The sequence below is a fragment of the Etheostoma spectabile genome, chromosome 1 (assembly GCF_008692095.1).
Source record: "Etheostoma spectabile isolate EspeVRDwgs_2016 chromosome 1, UIUC_Espe_1.0, whole genome shotgun sequence".
NCBI lineage: Eukaryota > Metazoa > Chordata > Actinopteri > Perciformes > Percidae > Etheostoma > Etheostoma spectabile.
This window is the reverse complement of record NC_045733.1, coordinates 20,379,462-20,403,519: the sequence shown is the minus strand read 5'-3', so window position 1 is coordinate 20,403,519 and position 24,058 is coordinate 20,379,462. Positions and strand designations below refer to the sequence as shown.

At 40.9% G+C, this 24,058-nt stretch overlaps 2 protein-coding genes and 2 long non-coding RNA genes across 5 annotated transcripts in view; 2 read left to right on the top strand and 2 right to left on the bottom strand.

Annotated features, from left to right (window-relative positions):
• Positions 1-1,274: 1,274 nt before the first annotated feature.
• LOC116688458 (COUP transcription factor 2) lies at positions 1,275-8,444 on the bottom strand. 2 transcript variants are annotated; one of them, XM_032514517.1, is made up of 3 exons: positions 7,256-8,444; positions 5,259-5,783; positions 1,275-3,056 (listed from the first exon to the last, which is right to left on the bottom strand). In XM_032514517.1, exons 1-3 carry the CDS (start codon positions 7,788-7,790, stop codon positions 2,782-2,784), a joined length of 1,335 nt encoding a protein of 444 aa, XP_032370408.1. In that variant the 5' UTR covers positions 7,791-8,444; the 3' UTR covers positions 1,275-2,781. The 2 variants fall into 2 exon arrangements, with proteins under 2 accessions (XP_032370408.1, XP_032370417.1); XM_032514526.1 differs by having other exon boundaries at positions 7,292-8,394.
• LOC116688479 (uncharacterized) lies at positions 5,506-13,801 on the top strand. The gene is made up of 3 exons (XR_004331782.1): positions 5,506-5,748; positions 8,712-8,793; positions 13,306-13,801. It is a non-coding gene; the product is annotated as an uncharacterized LOC116688479 (long non-coding RNA).
• Positions 13,802-17,356: 3,555 nt separating this feature from the next.
• LOC116688481 (uncharacterized) lies at positions 17,357-22,226 on the top strand. The gene is made up of 2 exons (XR_004331784.1): positions 17,357-19,706; positions 19,758-22,226. It is a non-coding gene; the product is annotated as an uncharacterized LOC116688481 (long non-coding RNA).
• Positions 19,153-24,058, bottom strand: part of LOC116688452 (solute carrier organic anion transporter family member 3A1) — a 28,788-nt gene continuing 23,882 nt past the window's right edge. Inside the window, exons 9-10 of the mRNA XM_032514504.1 lie at positions 23,266-23,330; positions 19,153-23,014 (exon numbers count right to left, since the gene is read on the bottom strand). Of these exons, the coding sequence (XP_032370395.1) occupies positions 22,638-23,014; positions 23,266-23,330 (442 nt within the window). The 3' untranslated portion in view covers positions 19,153-22,637. The remainder of the gene's footprint in view (positions 23,015-23,265; positions 23,331-24,058) is intronic.

Sequence of the window (24,058 nt, the reverse complement as noted above, 5' to 3'; positions counted from 1 at the left end):
TTAAAGCGAAACGTTTAAATGATTTAATCATAAATATCAGAGAGTGCCTCGTTCAAGAAAGTTCGCACATAGCTCATCTTACACTGATATTCATTTCATCACCCCACAACAAAAAACATGTGTGTGCAACATAAATTGATAAATATTGTTTTGTGTGATAATGTCCTATATTGGAAAGCTGCTGTCATTCTGATGTGTGGGTTTGAGCCTCGAGGTTGAATCCTCATTTGACATGATTCATATTTAGTCTTTAAAAACCTCTTGAGAGCGATCTGATTGGCTACACACTTTCCCCCCTGAATTCTGATTGGCTGAGTCCAAACTATGCTGCGTAATGACGACCCAGCTTCAGCTCGCGGTGCTCCAGTGACGACTGGGACCGATCTCAGAAGACTGGTGGGAGGAATGCATGCAAATGCTTTAGTTTAACCCTTCTTCTCCTGGTTCGAGATCCCAGCCCGAGCTGAACCGATTCTCCTCGGCATTTTCTTCCTCTGCACCTGTAGGCCTACGTGTGTTGGAAAAGGATCCATTGTTTCATGTTGGCCCTTTGGCCCCGAACATCCAGGGGCCATGGAGCGCCCAGCTTCATCCTCCTCGGGGTAAACTGTTGTGACAGAGCGCTCAGGGGCCCCTCATTAGCTCTCTGTCTGCTAAGAAGCAAAGACGCTGCTTTAATCCTCTCTGTCCCCCTCAATCTGGCAACGCACACATGATTATAATTCCATTTCTCTCTCTTGTTTTAGGCAGAGTTTAACCACATTTATGAATTAATACAATACTGAATAACAAAAAAGCCTGTTTGTTTAAAGGTGTTAAATTAGTGTCACGCAGTAAAAACTGTTAAATTAGGTGAGAATAGACTTCTATGGCATGGTATGTAACTAAAAGGGAAGTGAAAAGTGAAATGTTTCCCAGCAGCAGGCCTGTCACCTTAGAATCAAATATCTGATTATGACAATATCACTGTCAGCAACTGGCTCAATAACACAGTTTAGATCGATATATGTATATGTAGCCTATATACACACACACACACGCATATATATATATATATATATATATATATATATATACATACTATATATATACATATATTTATATATATATATACACACACACATATATATATACACATACTATGTATATACATATATATATACATACATATATTTATGTATATATATATATATATATACACACACACACACACACACACACCTTTTCTAGTTTGGGAGTGGAGGCATAAACAACATAGAATGGAAATGGCAAAATAAACCAAATACACTTTATTTATAAATCTTGAGTTATAATTTAATACGGTACCAATATGTTAACCAATATGCTTTCACAGTACATCAGAGTGGTTGTCAAAAAGAAGTAAACACAGATACACACACATACACACACACACACACGCACAAATGCACACACATACACAAACTTTCAGTCCAGCAATACCCTGCAGTGGTCGATTGTGCCATAAAGCGGCCTGGGCTCATAAACGCATGAATAATAATAATGAAAGAGATTTGTTACTTGAGTTGGGGAAGTTGTGTCCACTTCGTTATCCCTTTAAGAGACTGTAGTTACAGTACAGTACGTCAGGCCCAGGGCTCTAGTAATCTCTCTGTGTTAAAGACCAGAAGTGTTTGCTAATGCATTCATCGTGAATCCATAAGGTAATGTCATTATTTTTCCCTGTAATAAGTTTCAGCCAAATGAACACGACTTTTGACTTGATCAGATGCACAGTCAGCCTTCTTCCCTTTATCTATTTTTGCCATAATTAGCTTTATCATCATCTCTCAGTTTAAATGAAAAATAACGATGAGTGGCAAAATTGACTAATTTGATAAAAATAACATGATGTTCTGGATTATCATATCATTCAAATTAGGAAAAAATTTAGAAGGCAAAATGAGTGGAAATTAAGAACTTTGGCAAGAGGAAATCTTTACATCTGCCAGGAGGTATGAGCTAAAATATTTAAGAAAATACTAAAGTAAGAAAGTAAAGACATTAAAAGTGTGTTTTCCTTTCATTCTTAGAATGTCGATGATGCAAATAGAGTAAGAATCCAAAGTAAGTAGAACAGAGCATTCATCTCACCATTCGGTGTGTACACCAATGACAGAACAGGTTAAAGTCAGACGATGTGGGGTTTCAAACACCTGTGTTAAATCTTTCTGAAATGTCCCTTTAATCCAAAGTGCCATGTCTGGAAGGTATGAAAAGAAGAAAAAAAAAACGACAATGAGACAAGACATTCCCTGCTGTTTTTTCACTTGCCGGGGCAAAAATACGTAAAACATAAAAAAAAAAAAAAAACAGAGCCAAAACATAATTTACAAGCACGATAAATATACATACAGGGTCCAATAAATATTGTTTGTTATCCCAAAAACCATAGACTGTGAGCGGTCACCACACTGCAAAAAATGTGCTTCATAACCAGTCATTTCAAATATTGTTTCTCTTTGAACAAGTAAAAGAATTCTGCCAGTGGGGTGAAATCTTTTAACGTCTGCAAAATGGTTCATTTAATTCAGCATTAGGCAGATCTCCCCTCTGGTACCAAGGAAGTGGCAGATGGTATAAGAAAATTATGAATTGAGATGTTTTTTTTACATTGAAAATGCCTGTTATTCCTGTACCTCGTTCCACTGGCAGTTTTCTTCCCTTGTTTGAAGCAACAGCGATTTTATGCCACACTGAAATGACTTGATTTGAGGTGTGGGACCTTTCCTGACCTTAGGAGCACACCTGTCGCTTTTCCTTCTACTGAATAGGCATGTAAGGCCAGTTGAAGCTGCTTCCGGACAGCAGCATGTCCCTTATCAGAGTTTCTATAGGGGTTTTCCCCACCAGACGGACGAAGAAAAGCTGCTCTATGACCGAGGAAGAGACGGTGCGGAGGGAAGGCAAGCGGAGCAGCAGCTTCCCAAACCTGTTAGGCTGGTTGGGGTACTGGCTCCTCACATACTCCTCTAACGCACACTGCGATTTCTCCTGCAGACCCTCCACATGGCTCACATCTGACAGACCGCAAGCATCTGCAGACAGAGAGAACGACAGCGAGACAAAAAACAGGGAGGAGAAGAGGCGGTCAAGATCAGTAGTTCAACCAGGCATCGTCATGAAGGCCAGCAAAACGAGGAACGCTTCCATTTTACAGGAATATTACTAACTTAGTTAGTACAACACACAGCAGCATAGGGAAGACAGGATGCAGTGTAGGGAACTGTGATCATCATAAGGCAAAAATACACCACAAACTAGAAACTATTCTATTTTTAAACGTTTTAAGAGCTCTTGAAAGTCCTTGTTTTTCTCTTGAAACTATAGATCAAGGCCGGATGGAGCATTTGTGTCTGGCTTCAAATAGTTCATTATCTTATAATAGATCCCAGTAAGTCATGTGTGACATAGTAACAAAAAGTAAAGCAGGTATTTAACGTACGCAAATAAGTCAAATGTCTTCATTTGGTCCCAGGATCAGTGCTGTGGTAAAAACACAGCAGCTTAAAGAAAATAAATCCCCATCTAGTCCCCCGTTATCAGTCCCACTGTATCAGGAATCAAAGATGGCGCTATTGCTCCTATGTATGTAAGAATGTAAGAAATTATGTTTAGCACAAGAAATGAGGAAACCCACTGGTGTGTACCAGAGCCCGGGCAGAGCCTTACTGTACCAGAGCTTAATATACTGTATGTGTGGTGTTTCTGCACACTGCAGACAGAGCCCTCTGTTTGTACTGTAATGCCGTAGGCCCAGTGCATGGAGCAGGGGTTAAAGAACGGTCTCTGTGTCCCAGTTTAAAGACACGTGTTCAGATGTGGTCTAAAATAGACCTACATAGGAGACCTTATTTTTTTTTTATTACTCGGCCTTATGATACTGTTCCTGACCCCGCCATCACCCATCATCCTGACGGTTACTAAAGGGCTCTGCAGGAGCTAGTAGGCATTTTACAACGCAGTGCAACCCAAAGGTTGTTTATGTAGAAATTAATTGTAAGCCAAATTCAAGCCGTAATAATTCAAAGATAGAAGCACAAATAAAGACATCTAATTGCATTATAATTTTGTAATTCATGTTTAAAGCAATGGCACATATCAGATTTAAAAAAATTAATTAAATTTTTTTTTTTATTTGTTATTTGATAAATAATGTAGGCAAATGCAAAATTTAAAACCGACATTTAAACTCTGGTTTATTTAACAGCTTCATATTTGAGATTTCAAATAATTCGATAATAACAAACGGGCCAATGACATAACAGCGATGTTGCTACGTTACTAGGCGGATGATTTTTTGTGAAGCAACACTGGAATCGAATATTACAAGCTACTAAATGTTAAACGCTCAGCCCTGTTTTCGTTCGTTTGCATGCTGTATGATTAATGCAAAATGTTTTATAGTGTAGGGGCTGCAGGCACGTGGCGCAGTTTGTAGATCTCGCTTACAGCCTTTCAGATCTAATAAATAATATTTATACATGGCGTAATACTAAAACTAAAGTATTTTCTTTTAGGTCATATAAGGTTACCGTACAGAGTCAGTAGGAAAGGAATTATGTACATTTTATAAAGAGAAGACTTTTCAAAATATATTTATTTATTTCATTTTAATATTTGTTGCTATTTTTCTCTTTAGGCTTGTTTTTATGTTATAATGATTCTTGAGGTCAGAGTTCTGATCAAATTGAATATTCGAAAATAAATCAATAAATAGCCTAAAAGTGCATCAAATACCTATTTATTTATATATATTTTTATTTTTTTAACCTAGTATTTGTTTATTTATTATTTTTGCAGATAAGCGAACCCTTCGCCTCCTCGAGCTTTAACTGGGACAGAACCTTAACGCACGCGCATTTTACAAATGTACATCCATTATTTTCCCAGAAAACGACCAATTTCTGGGAAAATATATTAGTTTTTAACCAGCTTTTATTTCCCGCAATGTTCAGACCGTAATTACCAAATTTATATTATAAAGGTCTATTACTTTTACATAACAAAAAAACAATACAGTAAAACTAAAAATGGTCATTATTCAACCAGCTTTATTCATTGCATGTCTAGTGATGTTTTGTTTTTTATTTGAACAAAAACTAAAATGTTATTTAGTTAAAACTTTGACTGGATATGACGGCCCACACCGTGTACAGGGATGGGGACTCCTGCTGAAAACCCATCTGAGCCATGCAGGGCTCCATGTTTGCATGTAGGCCTAGAGAAACGTAGTTTACCTGTGGTGAACAGCACGATGGCCTTGATGCAGCTGTACTCTGCTGAATCCACGTGCAGCACCTTGAGCTTCTCCACCTGCTCCTGGAAGACCCGGATGTGGTCCATGAAGGCCACCACCCGGTCCGCGGACATCGGGGAGGCATGGAGGCCGGCTGCGGCCAACAGCGGGGCGACGTGGACGGGCATGGAGCACTGGGCGGCGTTCAGGACGAACAGTTCGCTCCAGGTGAGGCGGAGCAGGGCCACCTGGTCCGTCACCTGCAGGTCCGGGAAGAAAGGGATGTTGCGGGCCCATTCCACGGCGCTGAAGAGCATCCGGGCCGCCAGCTCACAGATGTTCTCGATGCCCATGATAGTGTTGCTCTGCAGGCACTGAGAGCCAAACCTGGAGGTCGGGTAGGGCTCGGCCCGCAGCAGGAGAGAGATGTATCCGGAGAGATAGGAGTGACACTGTAGAGGGTCTCCGTTTGTCAGGGCAAACTGGCCGTGGTAAGACTGAGTGGGGAGTCTGCCTCTCTGGACAGCTGGGAAGAAAAACGTTAGACAGGGACGTTAAATCAGGCTAGCACTCAGTAGGCTAAAGAAAAACGTTAGACAGGGACGTTAAATCAGGCTAGCACTCAGTAGGCTAAAGAAAAACGTTAGACAGGGACGTTAAATCAGGCTAGCACTCAGTAGGCTAAAGAAAAACATACAGTAGGCTAATGTTAAATCAAGCTAGCACATAGATAGGCTAAAAAACATACAGTAATGTTAAATTAAGCTACATAGATAGGCTAAAAAACATACAGTAGCCAAATGATAAATTAAGCTAGCACACAGATAAGCTAAAAAAAACATACACACACACACACACACACACACACACACACACACACACACACACACACACACACACACACACACAGGCATTAGAATGCATTTCTGCGGCCTATTGAAGCCTGTGGTGGACAAGCTCTTCACAAATGGACATGAGTAGGCTACGTGTTTTAGACAGCTCCCCTGGAAAGTATGTCACATTCAGTTTGTTGTTTGAGTAAATTTCTGGGCCATAACCTGCAGATAATGTGGCGCGAGATTTGTAGCGTTTTCTGTGGTTCAGTTTATTTAAGGCCAAAACTGGCACCTTTGCGCCTTGAACTCATGGCGAGTGACTTCGCCATACCCACTCTGATAGCAGGCCCCTAGCCTATTCTACGGGGCCTGGGTTTTGATCCGTAATTTTTGGTGGGGAGGGTAAGTAGAAAGGGTACGTTGCATTCAAATTGACATAAAAAGGGTTCACTCTCTTATACCACTCATTTAATCTGGAAGCAGTAGCCTAATAGTGGGCTACGTGGGCCTGTACGACCATCATGCATATGGATAGGAACACACAGTCACACACACACACACACACACACACACACACACACACACCACACACACACACACACACACACACATATGATTACATAATGTACCAAAAACACCACGGACTTGACGGCTACAAATGAAATGAAAAAAACATTAAAATGTAGCGAAAATTCTTTCAAATTTAAACATGTGACATTTAAAGCAGATCCGGACAGCGGCCATGTAGGAAGGATATGGAGCGAGCGCATAGCGACACTAACACAGCCTACTACACATGCTACAAGATGCTAGCTGCAACACTAATCCACGTAACACCACCGGCTAGACAGTCTGTTATTGGTAGGTTAGCATAGAGACCAGTATCTGAGAAAAATAGGTTGATTTGATTAGAATATGAATAGGCGGAAAAAATATCTCGACATTGGTACGGAGTAGACAAGGGCAGCACACATGGCTTTGCCCAGGAATAAGTAGACACTAGATACAAATGTCGAATGATTTATAGCAGTTTATAGGACAGACGTGGTCAAAGAAAATAATAATAATAATAATGGATAAAAAGGCGTACAGTAGAGAGCATTATGTGAAACAAGACAGTGTCCTGAGCCGTGTAGTGCTGGATAAGACGATGTGATAATACCGATAGAAACAACAGGAGGACGCAGGCTGCCCGTACCTTCCCTTCTCATGCCCACTTTGAGGCATTTCTTGAGGCGACAGTACTGGCACTGGTTGCGGTGGTGCTGGTCAACGGGACAGTTCCTGTTGGCCCTGCAGGTGTAGGACAGGTTTCTCCTGACGCTGCGTTTAAAGAAGCTCTTACATCCTTCACAGGTGAACTGTCCGTAGTGCTTCCCGCTGGATTTATCCCCGCACACGATGCACTCGATCTGCTGGCTCTGCTGTTTGTCCATGGACGAGGAGGAGGACGAGGAAGAGGAGGTGGTGTTGTTATTGTTGCTGGTGCTCGTGGTGCTGCTGCCGGACTGATTGGGCGGCGGTGCGCCCGGGGGTGGTGCTGCTGCCGCCGGGGGTATTTCCAGAGAAGACGCCGCGTTCATGTGTCCCGTCAGCTCCCCAGGCAGAGACAGAGGTGCGACCTGGGACACCGATGAGGAGAGGGTCCCCTGGGTGTCCCCGACGCCCTCGGTGTTTCTCCACGCCACCATAGCCATATCGATATAGTCTCCAAAACTTTGAGCGCCTAACTTTCCTATTTGTCCGCGATAATTAACACACTATAGTCTGCATGAATTATTAACACATTCAAGAAAACTGCGACATTGTTTGACAAACTCGAATATAAGTTATAAGCCTGAAAATATGAACAGAACTCATAAGATAGGCAATATGCTAAATATACGCGCGACTTGACTAGTGAAGAATGGTCCCCTGAAACAGCTTCGGCGCGGTGGAAATCCAAAAAAGAAAGATTCATTCAGATCGACATAATGCATAACATCCACAGAAGGGGAAATAAATACAGACAACACTGAGCCAAAATCCAGGGAGGAAAAGCAACGTTATCCTCAAAAATACTGATCCGCTCAGTCCTGCATGGGTGGGCAGCTTTAAACAGAGCACCGTGCGAGCAGACCCTTCAGCAGGGATGGACCAGGCTTTCCAGACGCTCCCTGCTCTCCCGATCAGTCAGAAGTTAGGCTACATTAAAAGACAACGGAGGGAACCGAGAGAGAGAGAGAGAGAGAGACGCACACACACACGGAGAGGAGGTGATGGATGATGATTTTGATGATGCTTTGCTGTGGGACGGAGGAGGAGAGTGGTGCGTCCACAATTCCCGATCCGTGACGTCTGTGTTTGGGGCGGGGTTACCGCGAGGAGGAGCCGATCTGGGGTCAGCAGCGGGCTCCACTTGGGCTTCTGTTGACACAACGTTGAGTGTGGTGTGCGTGTGTGTCCTTAAATTCCCTAATCTTTTCTGGTTGCCTTCCCTCCCCCCCCCCCCCCCCCACCCCCCCCCCCCCCCCCCCCCCCCCCTCTCTCCTCTCTCCTCTCTCTCTCTCTCTATTTATCTCTCTATTTATCTCTCTGGATATTTATGATTATGTCAGACCATTGTCTTTGTCACACAGGCTACTTTGATATGCACCGCAGGGACATACTATTACTCTCACATGAGGAGTGCAGCAGCCACAGGAGCAGCAGATCCAGGAGGTATAGTATTCAGCTCTGTTTACTGCAGTAATTTGATGCCACCTAGTGTCATCATTAAATTGCACAGGAAACTACCTTAATCTATAGGATGCACTTACATAGTGTGAGGGACCAAACCGTAAAGGCACATGGACTATACATTTACTTAACAACCAAAACAGAATTACTTAACATAATTTTAATCAAGCAAAAAAGAATCTAAAGAAAGAATAAAGCTTCCCAATGACAGGGCGAGCTGTGGTAGTTGCCATTAGGCCACCTCCCGTATGAAACAGCTGGCAGACTGGGGGCCCTCCTCTGGTGAGTGTAAAAGAAATAATAGTTATAAAAAAGAACCAGACAAAACAAAATTGACTAAATTTGTGCCCTACAAAAACAGGCCTTGTAATGTCATCTAGATAAAGTATGTATGTGAAACAAAACCATGTATCCTGTAAATTATTTGCAATGAATACATGTTTGAAAGAAACAAAAGCATGAATGTGTAATGTGTCGGGGAAATGATATGAACCCATCTTTAAGAAAACCTGAGCCAAAGAAAAGAAATGTGAGTGCAAGAGGTTACTACTGTTAAGATGGCTGTGGCCATCACACATGGCTCGTTCTTCAGACTTATGTACCCCCTTCTACCCCCTGACCAGCACAAAGCATTTTGGGTAGAAAGAACAAGCCTAGCTTTATACAGCACTGCACCATCAATCTCTAATTTACTAAACAACAATATCGTAACTGAAAAACACTTCAATGCTACATTTCAAATGTTTAAAAACACTAAATTCATTTTTACTTATGGTGTTTGATTAGTTTAGGGATTATTCAAAACCCCATTTTTTAAATTAGACCCCCCTGAAGTACTCCACCGTGCCAATACGTAGAACAATGTTCCTGTTTAAGATACCATATTTGTGTATGTGTCCCACTAATGATCTCATCCTAATCAGTAACTAATATCTAAAATATATTGTTTTAAAGATAATAAAGATAGTAAAACTCAGCTGCACTAACTTACAGATGCGAGCGACTACATGTCACGGCGTATGATTGCACCTAGAGATTCAACACTTTTTCACACTAATAATGGACAGTGTTGTCCTGTGCCGTCTGTGTCTCCACATACAGTACGCTCCTACTTTTAGCTCCTGATTTTTCTGCACCAGTGTCACTAAGACGGACTCCTGACCACTTTTTTCTATTCCGAGATGAAATTATCTTGATGCTCTTAGAAGCAAGTCATCTACATGTGAAAATGTCTGCATGGGCATGTCACTGTTGACTCATGCTCCATGAGTCCCAGGGCTGAGTGTGCTGTCACGTTCTTCCAGACGGCCAGCTTTGCAGTCATCCAGTGACTGCTCACACAAAACAAGCTCTGCCCGGCCTGCTAACAAAACACATGGCCGAGTCCAAGACCAATCAACAGTGGAAGGTCAAGGCTAAAGTGTTTACCACACTGGATGGGGATGATGCATTCCTCCACGTTTAATTCACTGAACTCTCCACTCCCTGTGCTGTCCAGTGACAAGTCCAGTTAACATTAATCACAGATTTGAGACTAAATATGATAAAATCCCTCCTGCAATTTGTGATTTGGTGCCCTTTAGGACTTATCACACGCGGAGAGCTGAAAGCTAGCTAATTGGAGACAAATTGAGGGAGAGTATGGCCAAGAGAGACCTGCTGTGTGTGCAAAACCAGCAGGATGTGACCGTTTACAGCACAGTCAGGGGCAGCCGCTGGCTCGCAGCATTTCTTTTAGGCTTCAAGTTGGCTACCTAAACATATCGTTGAATTACAGCGCCCTGCAAAGCTCTTTACCCCCTCTAACCAACTAATGGCTAATCTGTTAAATCCCTCAAGTGTTTAACATTAGGACATACAGTACTAATACAATAGGTCTGCTTAGTAAGGTGGGAGAGATGGGCCAATGACAGCCTCTGTGCTCATCCACAAGAGAAAACCTAAAGAGGACGCATGCATGCACACACTACTGGCTTCTAGGAAAACGTAGTAGTCTTCTTGGTATATAGAGTCAAGTGTAGTGTAATCTCATTATGTTAGTGAGATAAATGGTTGTGATCTAAAAGTACTCTGTTGCTTCTCTCATATCCTCCAGTAATGTCTCCTGCTGGTGTTTGGCAAAGCCTCAGTGAGCATGCAGATCCAGGAATGTCACGACCCGGCCTGTAGGCCACAGCAAAAACCTGCTTATCAGCTTATCAAATAAGATAAAACAATAATTGGCTTTTGAAAGTGATGAGCAAAATTAAATTGTAATACACAGAGGCTCCTGTGGTCTTCTTCATCCTCAGGATCTCTGATATGAACATTAAATGGAATTTATAAAGGGACGTTATCGCAGGCGCAACACTAGAATTTAAATACTGTTAAAAAAAAAGAGTACACACATAAATTACATATATAATTATTTGTAGATTCTCGGACCAACCTCTAAATTTAAATATCCCATTCACATCTTTTGAAGCCAAAACAACAGAAAAACAGAAACAACAGAAAAAGTCAACTGTGCATCTCCTGTCTGGGTGAAATGTCCAGCCGGCTCAGAAAGATTCACAGGTCAACAACGGTAAACTCACACCTGGAGAAGTTAATATTCTAGATATCACTATATGTGGTACATCATCACACTACAAGACTACAAATTGCAGTGTTGATTTATATACACTGTTTATTGATCCCCAGTGGGGAAATTACAATTTACACTCTGTTTTGTTATAATATTACAACCTGTTGAAGATTTGAAGGGTGATGATGACCAAAATATATAACCTCGTTAAGAGGTGATGTTTAGTTGAATATGTTAGTCTAGACTCACCTGAGGTGGCGCGCGCCAATGTAACGTCCAAATGGCGTGACTGTGCGGTGTATTGAGAAATCCATGGCGCTGTCCGTGGTGCTGAACTAGCTGACAGATTTGTAATTACACTTTTTATGTCCTGTCCTTGTGTCAGTTACCTCTTGGATCTATAATTCACTATTTAGCTATGCAGAACTTAAAGAGTGGTTGAACTTCCTTATCTGCTCAGGACGCCATTACTCCGCTATATCTTTACATAGCAAACAGTTGTGTGCCGCTATATTAAGGTTCTGAATGTCGAGAACATCCCCTTTAAACAAAATATCATTTGAAAATGGACAATTAAATTACAGTGATAAGTGTTTCAGTGTTAAGAGACGGTGGGTGCTGTAGAGCAAACAGAGCCGGTAGACCGTGTCAATGCTGCCAACCTTAGCAGCTATTAAAACAAAGCTGGAACCTCTCAGGCTGCTCAGCGGGGTCAAATCCAAGGCAGGAAGCAACAATAACTTTAGTTAGATTAGAGCACCTCAGCCGCTGTTTACCTGTGATCACTGGACCTTCTTTCATTAACTCCCAGCCTGCTGACCTCTGACCCCTCCAGGGCCACATGGGGTCATCCACATGCTTGAGAGGCACATTGTGCTACAGGTCAGTGTCCAATGATGACGTAATGTCAACAGCCGTTGTGAACAGAGCCATGTTGGCGAAGTGCAGAGATCCTCATTAGGACTTGCACAAAGCCCTACTTAACCTTTGACCTTACTCAGACCAGCACTTGTTATCCGGCACAAGAGTAACCCACATAGCTAAGTAAATTATCAACATACATCCAATTCAACTTTGAACTGAGGCACACTCTGAAAATAAAGAGCATTGTCTTTAAATGACAGACTCTTGCTGCTTTCTGTCTCTAATGAAGCAGCATTAGTACGATCATTTACACAAAAAATAGTAATTGCTGCCTCAAACTGTGAATGAAGATTTTATTTATAAATACAAACAAGAGTACAAATGCAGGAGGTTCTGTTGTGTGTACTATTTTGTGCTCTTTTACTCATTTTTTTATTGTTCATCATTCAGCATCACCATTCACATACACAGCAAGGTATTTTTGCTTTTGATGCATCAATTATTGTCTTTATTATCTCAGAGAAAGTTGATACCACTAAGTTGATAGCTGCTTTACAATTATGTGAACAAGTATCTGCTATCAAATTCAAATTAGTAGCTAGCATTAGCTTGCCAGCTTATGTTACTGTAGATGTGGATGACATCAGAGTACGGTCTAGACCTGCTCTTTTATGAAAAGCGCAATGAGATAACTGTTGTAGTGATTTAGCGCTACATAAATTGAATTGATGAACTGTTGCCATAACTAAGTAGTTTAGTAGCTTAGCTTAGCCCAGCTATCTTAGTATCTAAGCAGCACCACTTAAAGAGACAGACTCGAGCAGGATAGATAATTTGAGGATAGAAATGACAAACGTTAAATTATGCTGGTGCCAAATTAAAATAATTGTTTTTAGAAGAGAGAGATGAAGAGTGGAGGTTCCAGTGACTGGTGCATCTAAGGGTTAATGGAGTGTTTCAACAATTGCAGCGGTGAAACTGAAAGTCTGACTACGAAGAGGACAGTGTTTGGTGCTTCCTGGAACTTTCCTCGTCCTTGATGTGTTGGTCTTTGTCCACTGCAGGGAGGTGGTGCTGTGACGTGATGTCCTGGACGTTACATGGTTCAGACGGCTGTGTGAAGGCCAGGAGGGACACGGACAGTCGGAGGCTTCACTGAATGACACAGGCACTAAAAACAAACCAAGAGTTTTTCCTGGTGCTTTTCAAGGTTAGGTGGCATAAATGGCTATAATTCAGAGAGACTGTCACTTTGCATCTGTCTGCTTTTAAAAAAAACAGAGAGAGTTTCCCAAGAGGGTGGGGGGGGGGGCAGGTTGCATTGTGCTTTAAAACAGACATTGTGCATGGTAAATTGGAATATAATGGTTTTAATTTGGCATTTAAAGGATGGAATGGTGAGATTTTGCAACCACTTTTCTCTGCACCACCCTTTTAGCACTGCCAGGCAAAAACACAACAAAGACCCCCCCTCACTTTTCTGCTAGAGGACCCAAGTCATTCAAAGCAAAGACTCTTCTTTTGTCCTTCGCAGCAGCACATTTCCTCAGACTGAGAACATTGTCCGGTAATTTTGATTGATCATGTATTTGTATCTATTCATAGAGGCCTGATTCATCATTCCAATTTGTCAAGTTGCTGCAGTGCTGAGTTAATTATGTGCAAGAGAGCCAGAAAAAGAGGACAGCCTTGTGTTTAGACTCATCTGAGGTTTCCCCACCTCACCTCGGCTCCAAACGAGCAGCCAAAGCTTCACCGGGGCTCCAGGAGCTGCTTGGCACCATGGGTAATTAGTGTGATGAATGCTTTAGTGGGAACAAATAGTGGCAGTCGCCTGTCTCGCTCATCGTGTGGCTGTGCTGTCGTAGCTCGAGGGCTGTGTGCTCATCAGGGTAATGGATGATTCTGCAACAAGACCATCCCTCAACCAACAGCGCCACTACTACTGAGCAGGAAACGCCGAGTGTTACAGTCCTTCTGTCCTGCCTGAAACCGGGATTCTTATTTTCCTGAAGGCAGCTATGCTGGTTATGGATGTCATGTTCATGTTTGGAAGGTGACAACCAATAACAGTTTAGTCTGGAGATATGTAATCAAGAAAGTCATTTTTGAAATCCTCAAAACCAAGAAATTACTATAAACATATTTTTGTGATTTTACATTTCTGCAGGACTGAGGACTGCATATATGGATATGCTACCTCTTGATACTAACCCTCTGTGGGATTGTTTTCCATACCTGGGGTGTAGAGCCGTCACTGCTGAAATGATGGATCACATTATTAGATTAGAGGAGAGCAAGGACAGTCTGCAGCTGGATTTGCAATTCACAGCCGCTTTTGTATCTGGACCTTCTCTGCATGAAGGGGATAATTGGGCCGTTGTCACTGAGTCAGAGATAGTTTTTTTTTTTTTAACAATGCAGGGAACCTTGCAATAAATCAGGTCAGCTGTCGGAGCCATGTCACATGACAAGGCATTAGTCAAATATGCAGAATACTCCTTTTATATACAATGTAAAGAGGAATACATAATCAATCATTAGCAGCAGGGCAAGTTATAGATATCCAAAGTCCAACAAATGAAGGGCACATGGTGATTTTGTCTTGTGGATGAACCTGAGAGCAGGGGCAGTCATGAAGGTCTGGCTCTTTGTCATTTCAGTACCTGCTAACGGCCTGTGCTTACTCTGTACGTTGACTTTTCAACCCACTGTGACAATAAATAATATGCGGCACATAAGGTGGAATTCTCCACCATGTCATCCAAGCTGAATATGTTGGCCGCCACAGACAGGTAATCCATAGCTATGTCAGTAAAAAAAATAAGCACAAGTTCAGTGAATTGTTTGCTGAACCTGACACACAGCTAACAGAGCGTGAAAGACAGGCGAGGTCGTGGAAAGGTTACTTCAGGGTCCAGGAGGTGAGACTTCGGGGATGCGGACACGTCAGTTCAGCAGAGTCCTCGGGTCAATGTGAAGACAAGTGGAAGACACATTTCTCTGTCAGCACGCAGAGAGCACGCACAAGTTCAGGCTTTCGTCATGAATACCCAAGTCATTGAGTCAATAGCCAAGGAACATGACACAACCTCTCACAGTCACTCGGCATCAAGCGGAACAGGGAATGGCATGCTTTCCATTTCACTGCACCGTGGCCCTGGCAAGACCCCGTCTGCACTCGAGAAACAGGAGAGCTCACAGCCCCGGCTCTCGTATAAAAGCAACGCTGCGACCTGGCCCCGAACACGTCCATCGCTCCCTCAAAGCCGCGGTACAAGGTGATCCACCGGTCAAGCCATAACCCCGGTTATTATCTCCAACGGCTGCTGGGAGGCCCGGGGATAACCACAGGGCTGGGATGACAGGAAATTAGATCATGGCAAAGCACATGCACATTTCAATTAAACTGATGTCGGGATTTATCTTCTTTGCATTTAGACAAGAGGATGAAATGTGACCTTTCACCCTGACTGACCAAGCATTCACCAAGTAAATACAGCCTTTTGTCACAAGCACAGCTCTGCAGGCCAAATATCAAACTGCATCATATTGTCTTGGCACGAACAGACAATATGAACAGACATATTATACTATGATGTTTGAATTATTTTGTTCGACATACTATACTACAACTGCTCCAACTTACACCAGCAAATATGCACAGCAAATGGAGAAACATCAGAGTGGGGGGGGCCGCCCATGGAAAGGCGCCCCGAGCAGTTGGGGGTTCGGTGCCTTGCTCAAGAGCACCTTGGCAGTGCCTCCGGGTACGGTTGCTAGTACGGACTTTTTTCGACGTAACGTACTATGACAATTTCTTTTCCGCATACTATACGATAGTTTTTTTCAACATACAATGTAAAGATTTTTTTTATCACTTTTTTCTACCTACTTATACTATGACTATTTATCATTTTAGCTGACATACTATACTGACTTTTTATCACTTTTTTTTAACATATAGTATGTTTTTAATCGTTTTTTTTTACATGCTATACTACAACTTTTTTTATTCATTTTTTTCAACATAACATAACATGCAATGACTGTTTTCATCTTTGTCGATTAACGGCTTCAATGGCTCAGTTTGCACGCTGGTAAATCTCATTCTTAGTTGGAGTCCTGGTTCAATCCTCGGGGGGGGGGGGGGGTAGTTTGTGAGGAGTTTACAATTTCTTCAAGGCTTAAGTTCTCATACTAACACTTTTCATATCATATTACTACTTTTTTCGACATAATATACTATGACAATTTTTTTGACTTATTATATTGATACATATGATATTATACTGTGACTTGTTTATCACTTTTTTTTTCAGTCTTTTCAAATTGCTATGCTATGTCTGTTTGCAACACATTGCTCCACCTGCTGTGATGGCTTAGTGGTTTCCTCTGAGGTGAAGAGAATAGGTGTCTCTCTCTCTGTCTCCCAGCCCAGGCTGGAGAGCTTTTATTTTATTCAATATACCATAGTTTGACTATTTTTGACATATTATGATGTTTTTATCACTTTGTTCAACATACTATGACTATTTGATCACTATTTTGACATACTATAATATGACTTTTATATCACTTTTGTTCATACTGTGACTATTTTGGACTTTTTTCAACATGTTATACTTTGACTTTTTTCAACCTGTCTTTTCTACAAACTGTGCAATAACTGTTTTCAACCTTGTTTGTCACTGTTGTGATGTCTCAGTGGTTTCCTCTGTCGCAGATAGAAATCTCTCTCTGTCTTGTGGTTTAATCCCCGGTCCAGGATGACATTTTTATTATTTTGGTCGACATACTATGCTATGACTATTTTTTGATGTACTATACTACGACCTTTTTTGACGTACTATACTATGGCTATTTTTAATATACTATACTATGACTATTTTTTGACGTACTATACTATGAATATTTTTTGATGTACTATACTATGACTATTTTTATCATTTATTTCGACATACTATACTATGATTTTTTTCATCACTTGTTTCTTTTTTTCTATTTTTTATTACTATTTTCAACATATAATACTATGGCTTTTTATCACTTTTTCTCACATATTATACTATGACTATTTTGGAATCTGTCTTTTTTTTTTACATACTCTCCAACGTCTGTTTTCAACCTGTCTCTGAATCTGCTAAGATGGTTTAGTGGTTTCCACTCTTGTATCTCCCTCCGAGCCGCGGTTCAATCCCCAGACCTGGAACCTTTCTGATGTTCTCTCAGACTTATGTTGACATACTGTTCTATGACTTTTGTTCACTTCTTCCAGACTCATGTTGAATAAGTAGAGTGACATTTAAACGGTGGGAAAACAATCTCACAGTGACAGTGAGATCTGATTAACTACAAAATCATCATCATCATCATCATCATATCATCATCATTACAATAACAGATAGTTGTTAGGCAGAAAATGTCATATTAAAAACAAAAATAGTATATTTAATGTATTTACAATAAACATACAATCATGTAATATTTTCCAAGAAATATACAGAACATAAAGCTTTTAAATATAAATTCATATATTCTAAAGGGGAAAAAAATAAAAAAAAATCCAAAGAAGCAATAGAGCATATCTAAAAATCTTTAGTGATGCTTTGAAAATATAGGTGATATTAATGTCATTTTCTTTTCCAAGTCCCCCCTGCAAAGTGTCATGAAGTTCCTCCTGAACCCCCCCCCCCCCCCACAACATAAGCACATCACTCTGAACCACATGGTTAGCACATGGTCTCTCTACAGTCAGAGGCCTGCTGCCTCAAGGCTCAAACCCAAGGATTAGTTATCTGCATACGAAGAGTTTGCTCCCAAAATAACATCCGTCGTTTACAAAAAGTGACTATCGTAAGAAATAATTAATAGCAACAAAAACACATCATGGGCATATTTACAGGATAACTGTCCATCGATGTCAAAATGTCTCTTGAATGATAAACCTCAGGACATTGTTTTTGCCCAGACATGTCTATATTTTGGCGGTAAACTCTTCATATGTCCATCCTTCTGTCACTAAAGATCCGCTATAAAAAAATCAACCTGCTGTTACCGCAAAGCAAGGTCATCAAAAGAGAATAATGAGGAAAAATAGGATGTAAAAAAACATTTATGCTCCAAAGTTATTTTCTCATCACAAGGCCAAACAGTCCTGTCGCCACAGGTGAATACAAGGTCAAGCACGCGCTGTCACACGTGCCAGCGCATCAGACAGACCTAAAATATGTCGTCTTCTTCTTTGTGAGTGTTGAACGTTACAGTGCACAGGTTGATATGGCACAACATCAGATAACGTCTCAAAGTAGAGCTTAATATCCAGGCACAGGTGCAGGACAGCGATCCGTGAAGTTCGTCGACCTGATCTACTGTACAGTGTCAGGCTGTAACTTAACATTGGTGCCACTTATTTCAAGCAAAGTTCTGTTTTTATTTGGACCAAAGCAACAAACAGCTATCAGCTTCGCCACTGATGAAAAGAGAGATTCATCTAAATTAGACAGTACCTTCACTAGTAGAAAAGTCCTACATATTAACAGTTATTACATCTTAAATAATAGGCCTACTGTTTTCTAGACCCATATACAATATTTTATAGGCAATATGTTTTTGGGACACTTTTTGTATGATATGGTTAACGTAAGAGGAGGGTTATCACAGAAAGGCTACATACAGCTGGAGGACCTGCTCTGAGCTCCAGCGTGGTGAGACAGAGTCCTCTGCAGAACTTTACAGAACACTTCTATGTGTCACTTTGGCACTTGTATGGCACTAATATGTACAGAGGAGTCAGCACTATAACACACCGGACGTTACAGATATCACAGACAGTGTCACCTGTCGGGGGTTACTGAGGAGAATATGGTTGCTAGCTCGTAATGTTGGTTAACATCTCCTCCTCGTTAGACGTTTTTACATCTCAGCATAATGTCCAGCTGTCCTGAATGTCCTGCTAGGAGACAAACGTCCCATCAGGGACAGTCAAGTTTTGAGCTTGGAAACTGTTTTAAGCAAAAAATCTTTTTTTAAGAATTTTCACTGCTGTGCTAAAAATCTGTATTTATACTATTAGTTCCCATCACACCAAGCAGACATTAGTCTGGCATGGCTCTGTCATTGTTGATCTCCAACATTCTCTAACAACTGTCTCTTTTCCCCATTTTATATCATATTCTCTTTATTATTTATGATACTGAAGCATTATCAATGTATCGTTTAAATTGTGTTCACTGAAGTGCCAAACCAAATACATCATATGAGTTAAGTGGATCCAAGATAAATACCACCATTTGCAAAAAAAATGTACTCATAAAACATGAGCGGCAGCATAAAATGAGACTGAATCAGGGAACTTTAACTTACAAGAACAGTTAAACGTTTTAGGAAATATGCTCATTTGATTTCTTGCAGAGAGTCAGATAAGAAGATTGATTCCACTCTCATGTCTGTAGGGTACAACCAGGTTAGCTTAGCTTAGCACAAAGATAGAAAATGAGAGAAACTGTTAGCCTAGCTCTGGAACTAAAAATCTACCTAGCAGCATCTCTTAATCTATTAACACCTTATATCTAATTTCTTTAAACCGTCCATAAAGCAGACACGTTTCACTTTGACGGAGGAGTTGTGTGCACGACTGTTCCTTGGCGGTGCGGTGACTTCCTGGACTCTTGTCACCCCTGTAACGTTGCCAGGCAACCACCAAAGGCAACAACTTGTTTTTACAGTTTTGTATGGATTGAAAAAAAAAATTGCTTAAGGATTATAGGTGTTTTTTTAGTTTTTTTTTTACCTTTGCACAAAGCCAGGCTAGCACGTTGCCCCCATCTCCAGTCTTTAAGCTAAGCTACTGCTAGCTCTAGCTTCACATTTAATGTTCAAATATGAGAGTGGTATCAATCTATTTGTCTAATTCTCGGCAATAAATTGTCGTTTTCTTTTAGGTTTTTTTCTTAGTTTTTTTCTTTTTTTACAAAATGTTAAAATTCTCCTTTAAGCCCCACCTCCAAACATCAAAGGGATGATATCTAGACTATTGCGATGGTGATTGGCTGGACAAAGGTCCATATTTTTGATGCAAAACATATTAAATACTTACAAAGTAAGCCAGGAAAAAACAATATATTCTCTCTATAAACTGGATATGTCAGAAATCAGAATCCCATAGAATTTCTGAAAACTAAACTACCCTTTGGAAAAAAAACCATCTGTGTTTAGACAACCACTGCAGTGTGAGTGATCGAGAGTCAGCTGAGGTTTGCTAAAAATGTTCAACATCACAATGCAGTATGCATTATAAAGCTTTTCCATGGTCTTAGATAGAATTTAGTGGCCATTGAAGTTAAATGTGCATTTAACCATTACCACCAAACCACAGAGTCTGTGCAGCTTAGTGACATACTAAATATATATATATATATTTTTTTTTATCATTGCATGCATTACCAGCATGCTTTTAAATGAACTAATTGTGGCTGGACACTGTGCGGCATGCTATGCTGTGTCTGCTGACAGCTAGCCTACCACAATCAGCATGTCTCGCTGCCTTGACTTGGCGTTCTACTTTAATGTCTTCACACTCTGTGCGCTCATGTGAGCTTTGCTGCGGTTACTGATTGTTTTGTTGAAGGCCTCCTCCCCCACGGCCTCCTCCCCCACAGCCTCCAACAGCTTTGGCCCTACTACATACATGTACCCTGGAGAGTCTTCTTTGCAACGTTCCCTGCTTATTTATCATGTTGCTGTGTATTCCATGCATTACTGCTGCAGGGGGCATCCCCTAGGAGTAGAATTACACCACCAAGTCAAACTATATTTCTGTCTCCATTTGTCATTGACATGAGTGTTCCTGGCAGAGTTATAATGGTGGCACGGTCAAATCGGTGGATAGAGAGATAGTCATGTAACTGAAATGTCACAGGTCCAGTTACTGAATCAGCTCATGTACTGTAGGTATTGTCCAACTATTCATAGGTGGGCCACCAAACTCCTCTATCCTCTCTCACAGTCTGTTGCTTTTTAGATCACTTTTACTTTTAAAGTTGCACCTAATTTCAACAAAATGGTGTGATGTTAAAAAAAAAAAACATTCTGTGACTCTGGAACATAAAATTTGTTTCCGAATCTCGTCCAGCATTCATAGAAAAACTCCACACTGTGACACAGTAAAGGGATCATTAGAACATACAGGCTCAACACTCCTCTAACTCCAACAAATGTCCTAAACCTCTAGGACAAGAACAGGCAGATCACATTGAGAGACTCTGCTCCTTATTTGTCTTTTTTAATCTGAATAATTTGTGCAACTCAAACTGAAGAGTTTGGTTCTAAAATGGAATATCCACCCTTTAGGCACAGTGACCTCTACTAAAATCACCGGTGACAAAAAAAAGTGACTTCTGTATCAGTATTGTTGTAAACTTCACTTTTGAGAAGATATTGAACATTAACCGCACAAATACGATGTATTGTCAAAACTACATCTTCCATTAATTTCCACTGTAAGTGTATATTAAGATGAAAGAAGAATGCAGGCATTGTGTAATGGGTTAGAAATGAATTGGGGTCCAGATTTTGTCTCTACTTGACCCTGATGCTCTGAGGCCATGTAGCCATGTAACAGGGACCTCTCTGCTGCTGATGGAATATGTTCCCAGGATTATGCCTCCTCCTGTACTCCTAGTTCTTGTTGTTGCTGATTTGTTGGGTTGCCTTTGCTTCTTGTGTGATGTGCTTCTTTAGTCAATGTCTGTCTTTTCCTATTTGTTATGTTAAACTTTTAAAACTTTTAAAGAATTGATTGAGGGAACACACAAGTCTGTTAATGAGTTTGTAGTTGGCTTTCCTGTAGTTACAACGGTATCTTCTGTTTTTCTGGAAAAGTACTCCGATCATGAGCTAAAATATGCATCAGTTATTACGAACAACTATGATGACTGTCATCTTTTCTATCTGGCATCTGGACCTGAGAAGCACTTCCTTCTAATAAAACATGAACTGTCCAATAAAGCTAATGAATAACCATAGTGTCAGGTTTCTTCTTCTCACAGAGCTCTGGTCTCCTAATGAACCTAAACCTAACATGACGGCAACTTGAACTGAAGTTGAACTAAAGAAGATTTCAGGGGCGTCCTTCCACGTCGTTACTTGCCCCGTGTTTGCTCTCAATCTCTACTCTGCTGTCAAATTAAGGAAATGTAAAACAAAACCTGTATTTTAGTAAAAAAGTGCAATGTGGATATAGAACATTTTGAGAAACATCTCTTCAGTTTTTTCATTATGTCTGATGTTTTATATGAGAAGAAGATACGACCCTTACTGATACGACACCAAAGGAAATCAGACCAGTTGCACGTTTCCAGCCTCAGCTCCAGTCTGCAGTGCCAGCAGACAGCCACTATAAAACGGACTCCATGTTGTCACACATCTCTTGGTCCTCCAGGTTGTATATGAACTTTGTCCTGTTGGCTGGGTTCTGGGTGATCTCCTTGCCCAAATTGTCCAGAGTCACATTGGAGGCGAAGAGTTCAGTGGGTGTGAGGTAACCCTCGCTGTTCTTGATGTATTTCCTGTAGTTCTTTCTCAAACACTGCCACGTGGTTGTGTACAGGATGAAGGCGGAGGACTTGAGGACGATGGCTATGCTGACGTACAGATGCCTGTAGGCCACGTTGTCGTACAGCATGCAGGCGCCCTTCTCGCCGCAGACAGAGCTCCAGAACAGGCAGGTGGAGTCAATGCCCATGCCGAAGATCAGAGGTGGAGGGATGAAGCCTGGAGCAGGAGGAGGGTGTGGACAGACAGCGGGTCAGAAGTTCAAAAAGCATTCCAGTTAGAATTTCTTTTTATCCCCTCAGACAGACAGATGAGCTCCGTTTCAACCAAGGTCAAAAAATGCTCTGAGATTTCCATCGCAGAGCAAACCACAGGTGACAGTGGACATTAGTAGTACAGAATGTGCAAAGAATTGTTTTTTGTTGGATATGAATGCATGACAGTTACTGTAATTATATAAAATGTCTTACCTATCAGTCTCAGGAGCAGGAACAGAACTCCAAGGGCATACGATTTCAGCTCTGGACTTACAGTTCTAAAAACAGACAGAATTGGCATTAAAGCTTCGTACTTAATAAATACTCAAATGCAGCTGGAAGCCAATTCATTTTGGTTTATATAAAACTTGGACTGATTTCTGTAACTTGGACCAGTTATGACATTGTTCACACCATAGCAGCTACTGCCGGGATCTAGGAACAACGTTGGAAATCAACCCAACAGTTTAGACTCCTGACTCTTCATTTGGAGGTGAACACAGAGCGGAGCCGGGCTAGCTGTTTCCTCCATCCAGTCTCATGCTAAGCTAAGCTTTTATTATATTTACCATACACACAAGTGTGGCATTGATCTTCTAATCTATCTCTTGGCAAGAAAGCAAGTCCGAATCATTATCAGAATAAGATTTGCCTTGGAGTCAGGTGCGTTCATTAAACATATGAAGAGAAAATAACGAAGGAAAAGTACTGCAGCAGTCACAAACATGAATATAGAACACAGAATTACAATAAAAATATGAAAACAATGCTATAACAGATACACTAAAAATATGTACAATATAATAGAACTCTTTTTGAATGGCAAGAATATGTGTTCATTTCCCAAATTGCTAAACTATTTTTGAAAACAGGAATAATTCTCTGACTGTTTGTGTTTTTGCCCCAGCGGCCTTTTTTTTTTTTTAGCAATGTCCCTGTGTCAACAGATCATGGAAATAACAAAATTATTCTATATGTAATAATAATGCATATCTATTGACATATG

Coding starts and splice junctions, on each gene's coding strand:
- LOC116688458 (XM_032514517.1), bottom strand. CDS start 7,790: ATGGCTATGGTGGCGTGGAGAAACACCGAGGGCGTCGGGGACACCCAG. Junction 5,784..7,255: donor TCCTCCTGTTGTTTCTATCG/GTATTATCACAT, acceptor TTTTCTTCCCAG/CTGTCCAGAGAGGCAGACTC. Junction 3,057..5,258: donor CATCGTGCTGTTCACCACAG/GTAAACTACGTT, acceptor CTCTGTCTGCAG/ATGCTTGCGGTCTGTCAGAT.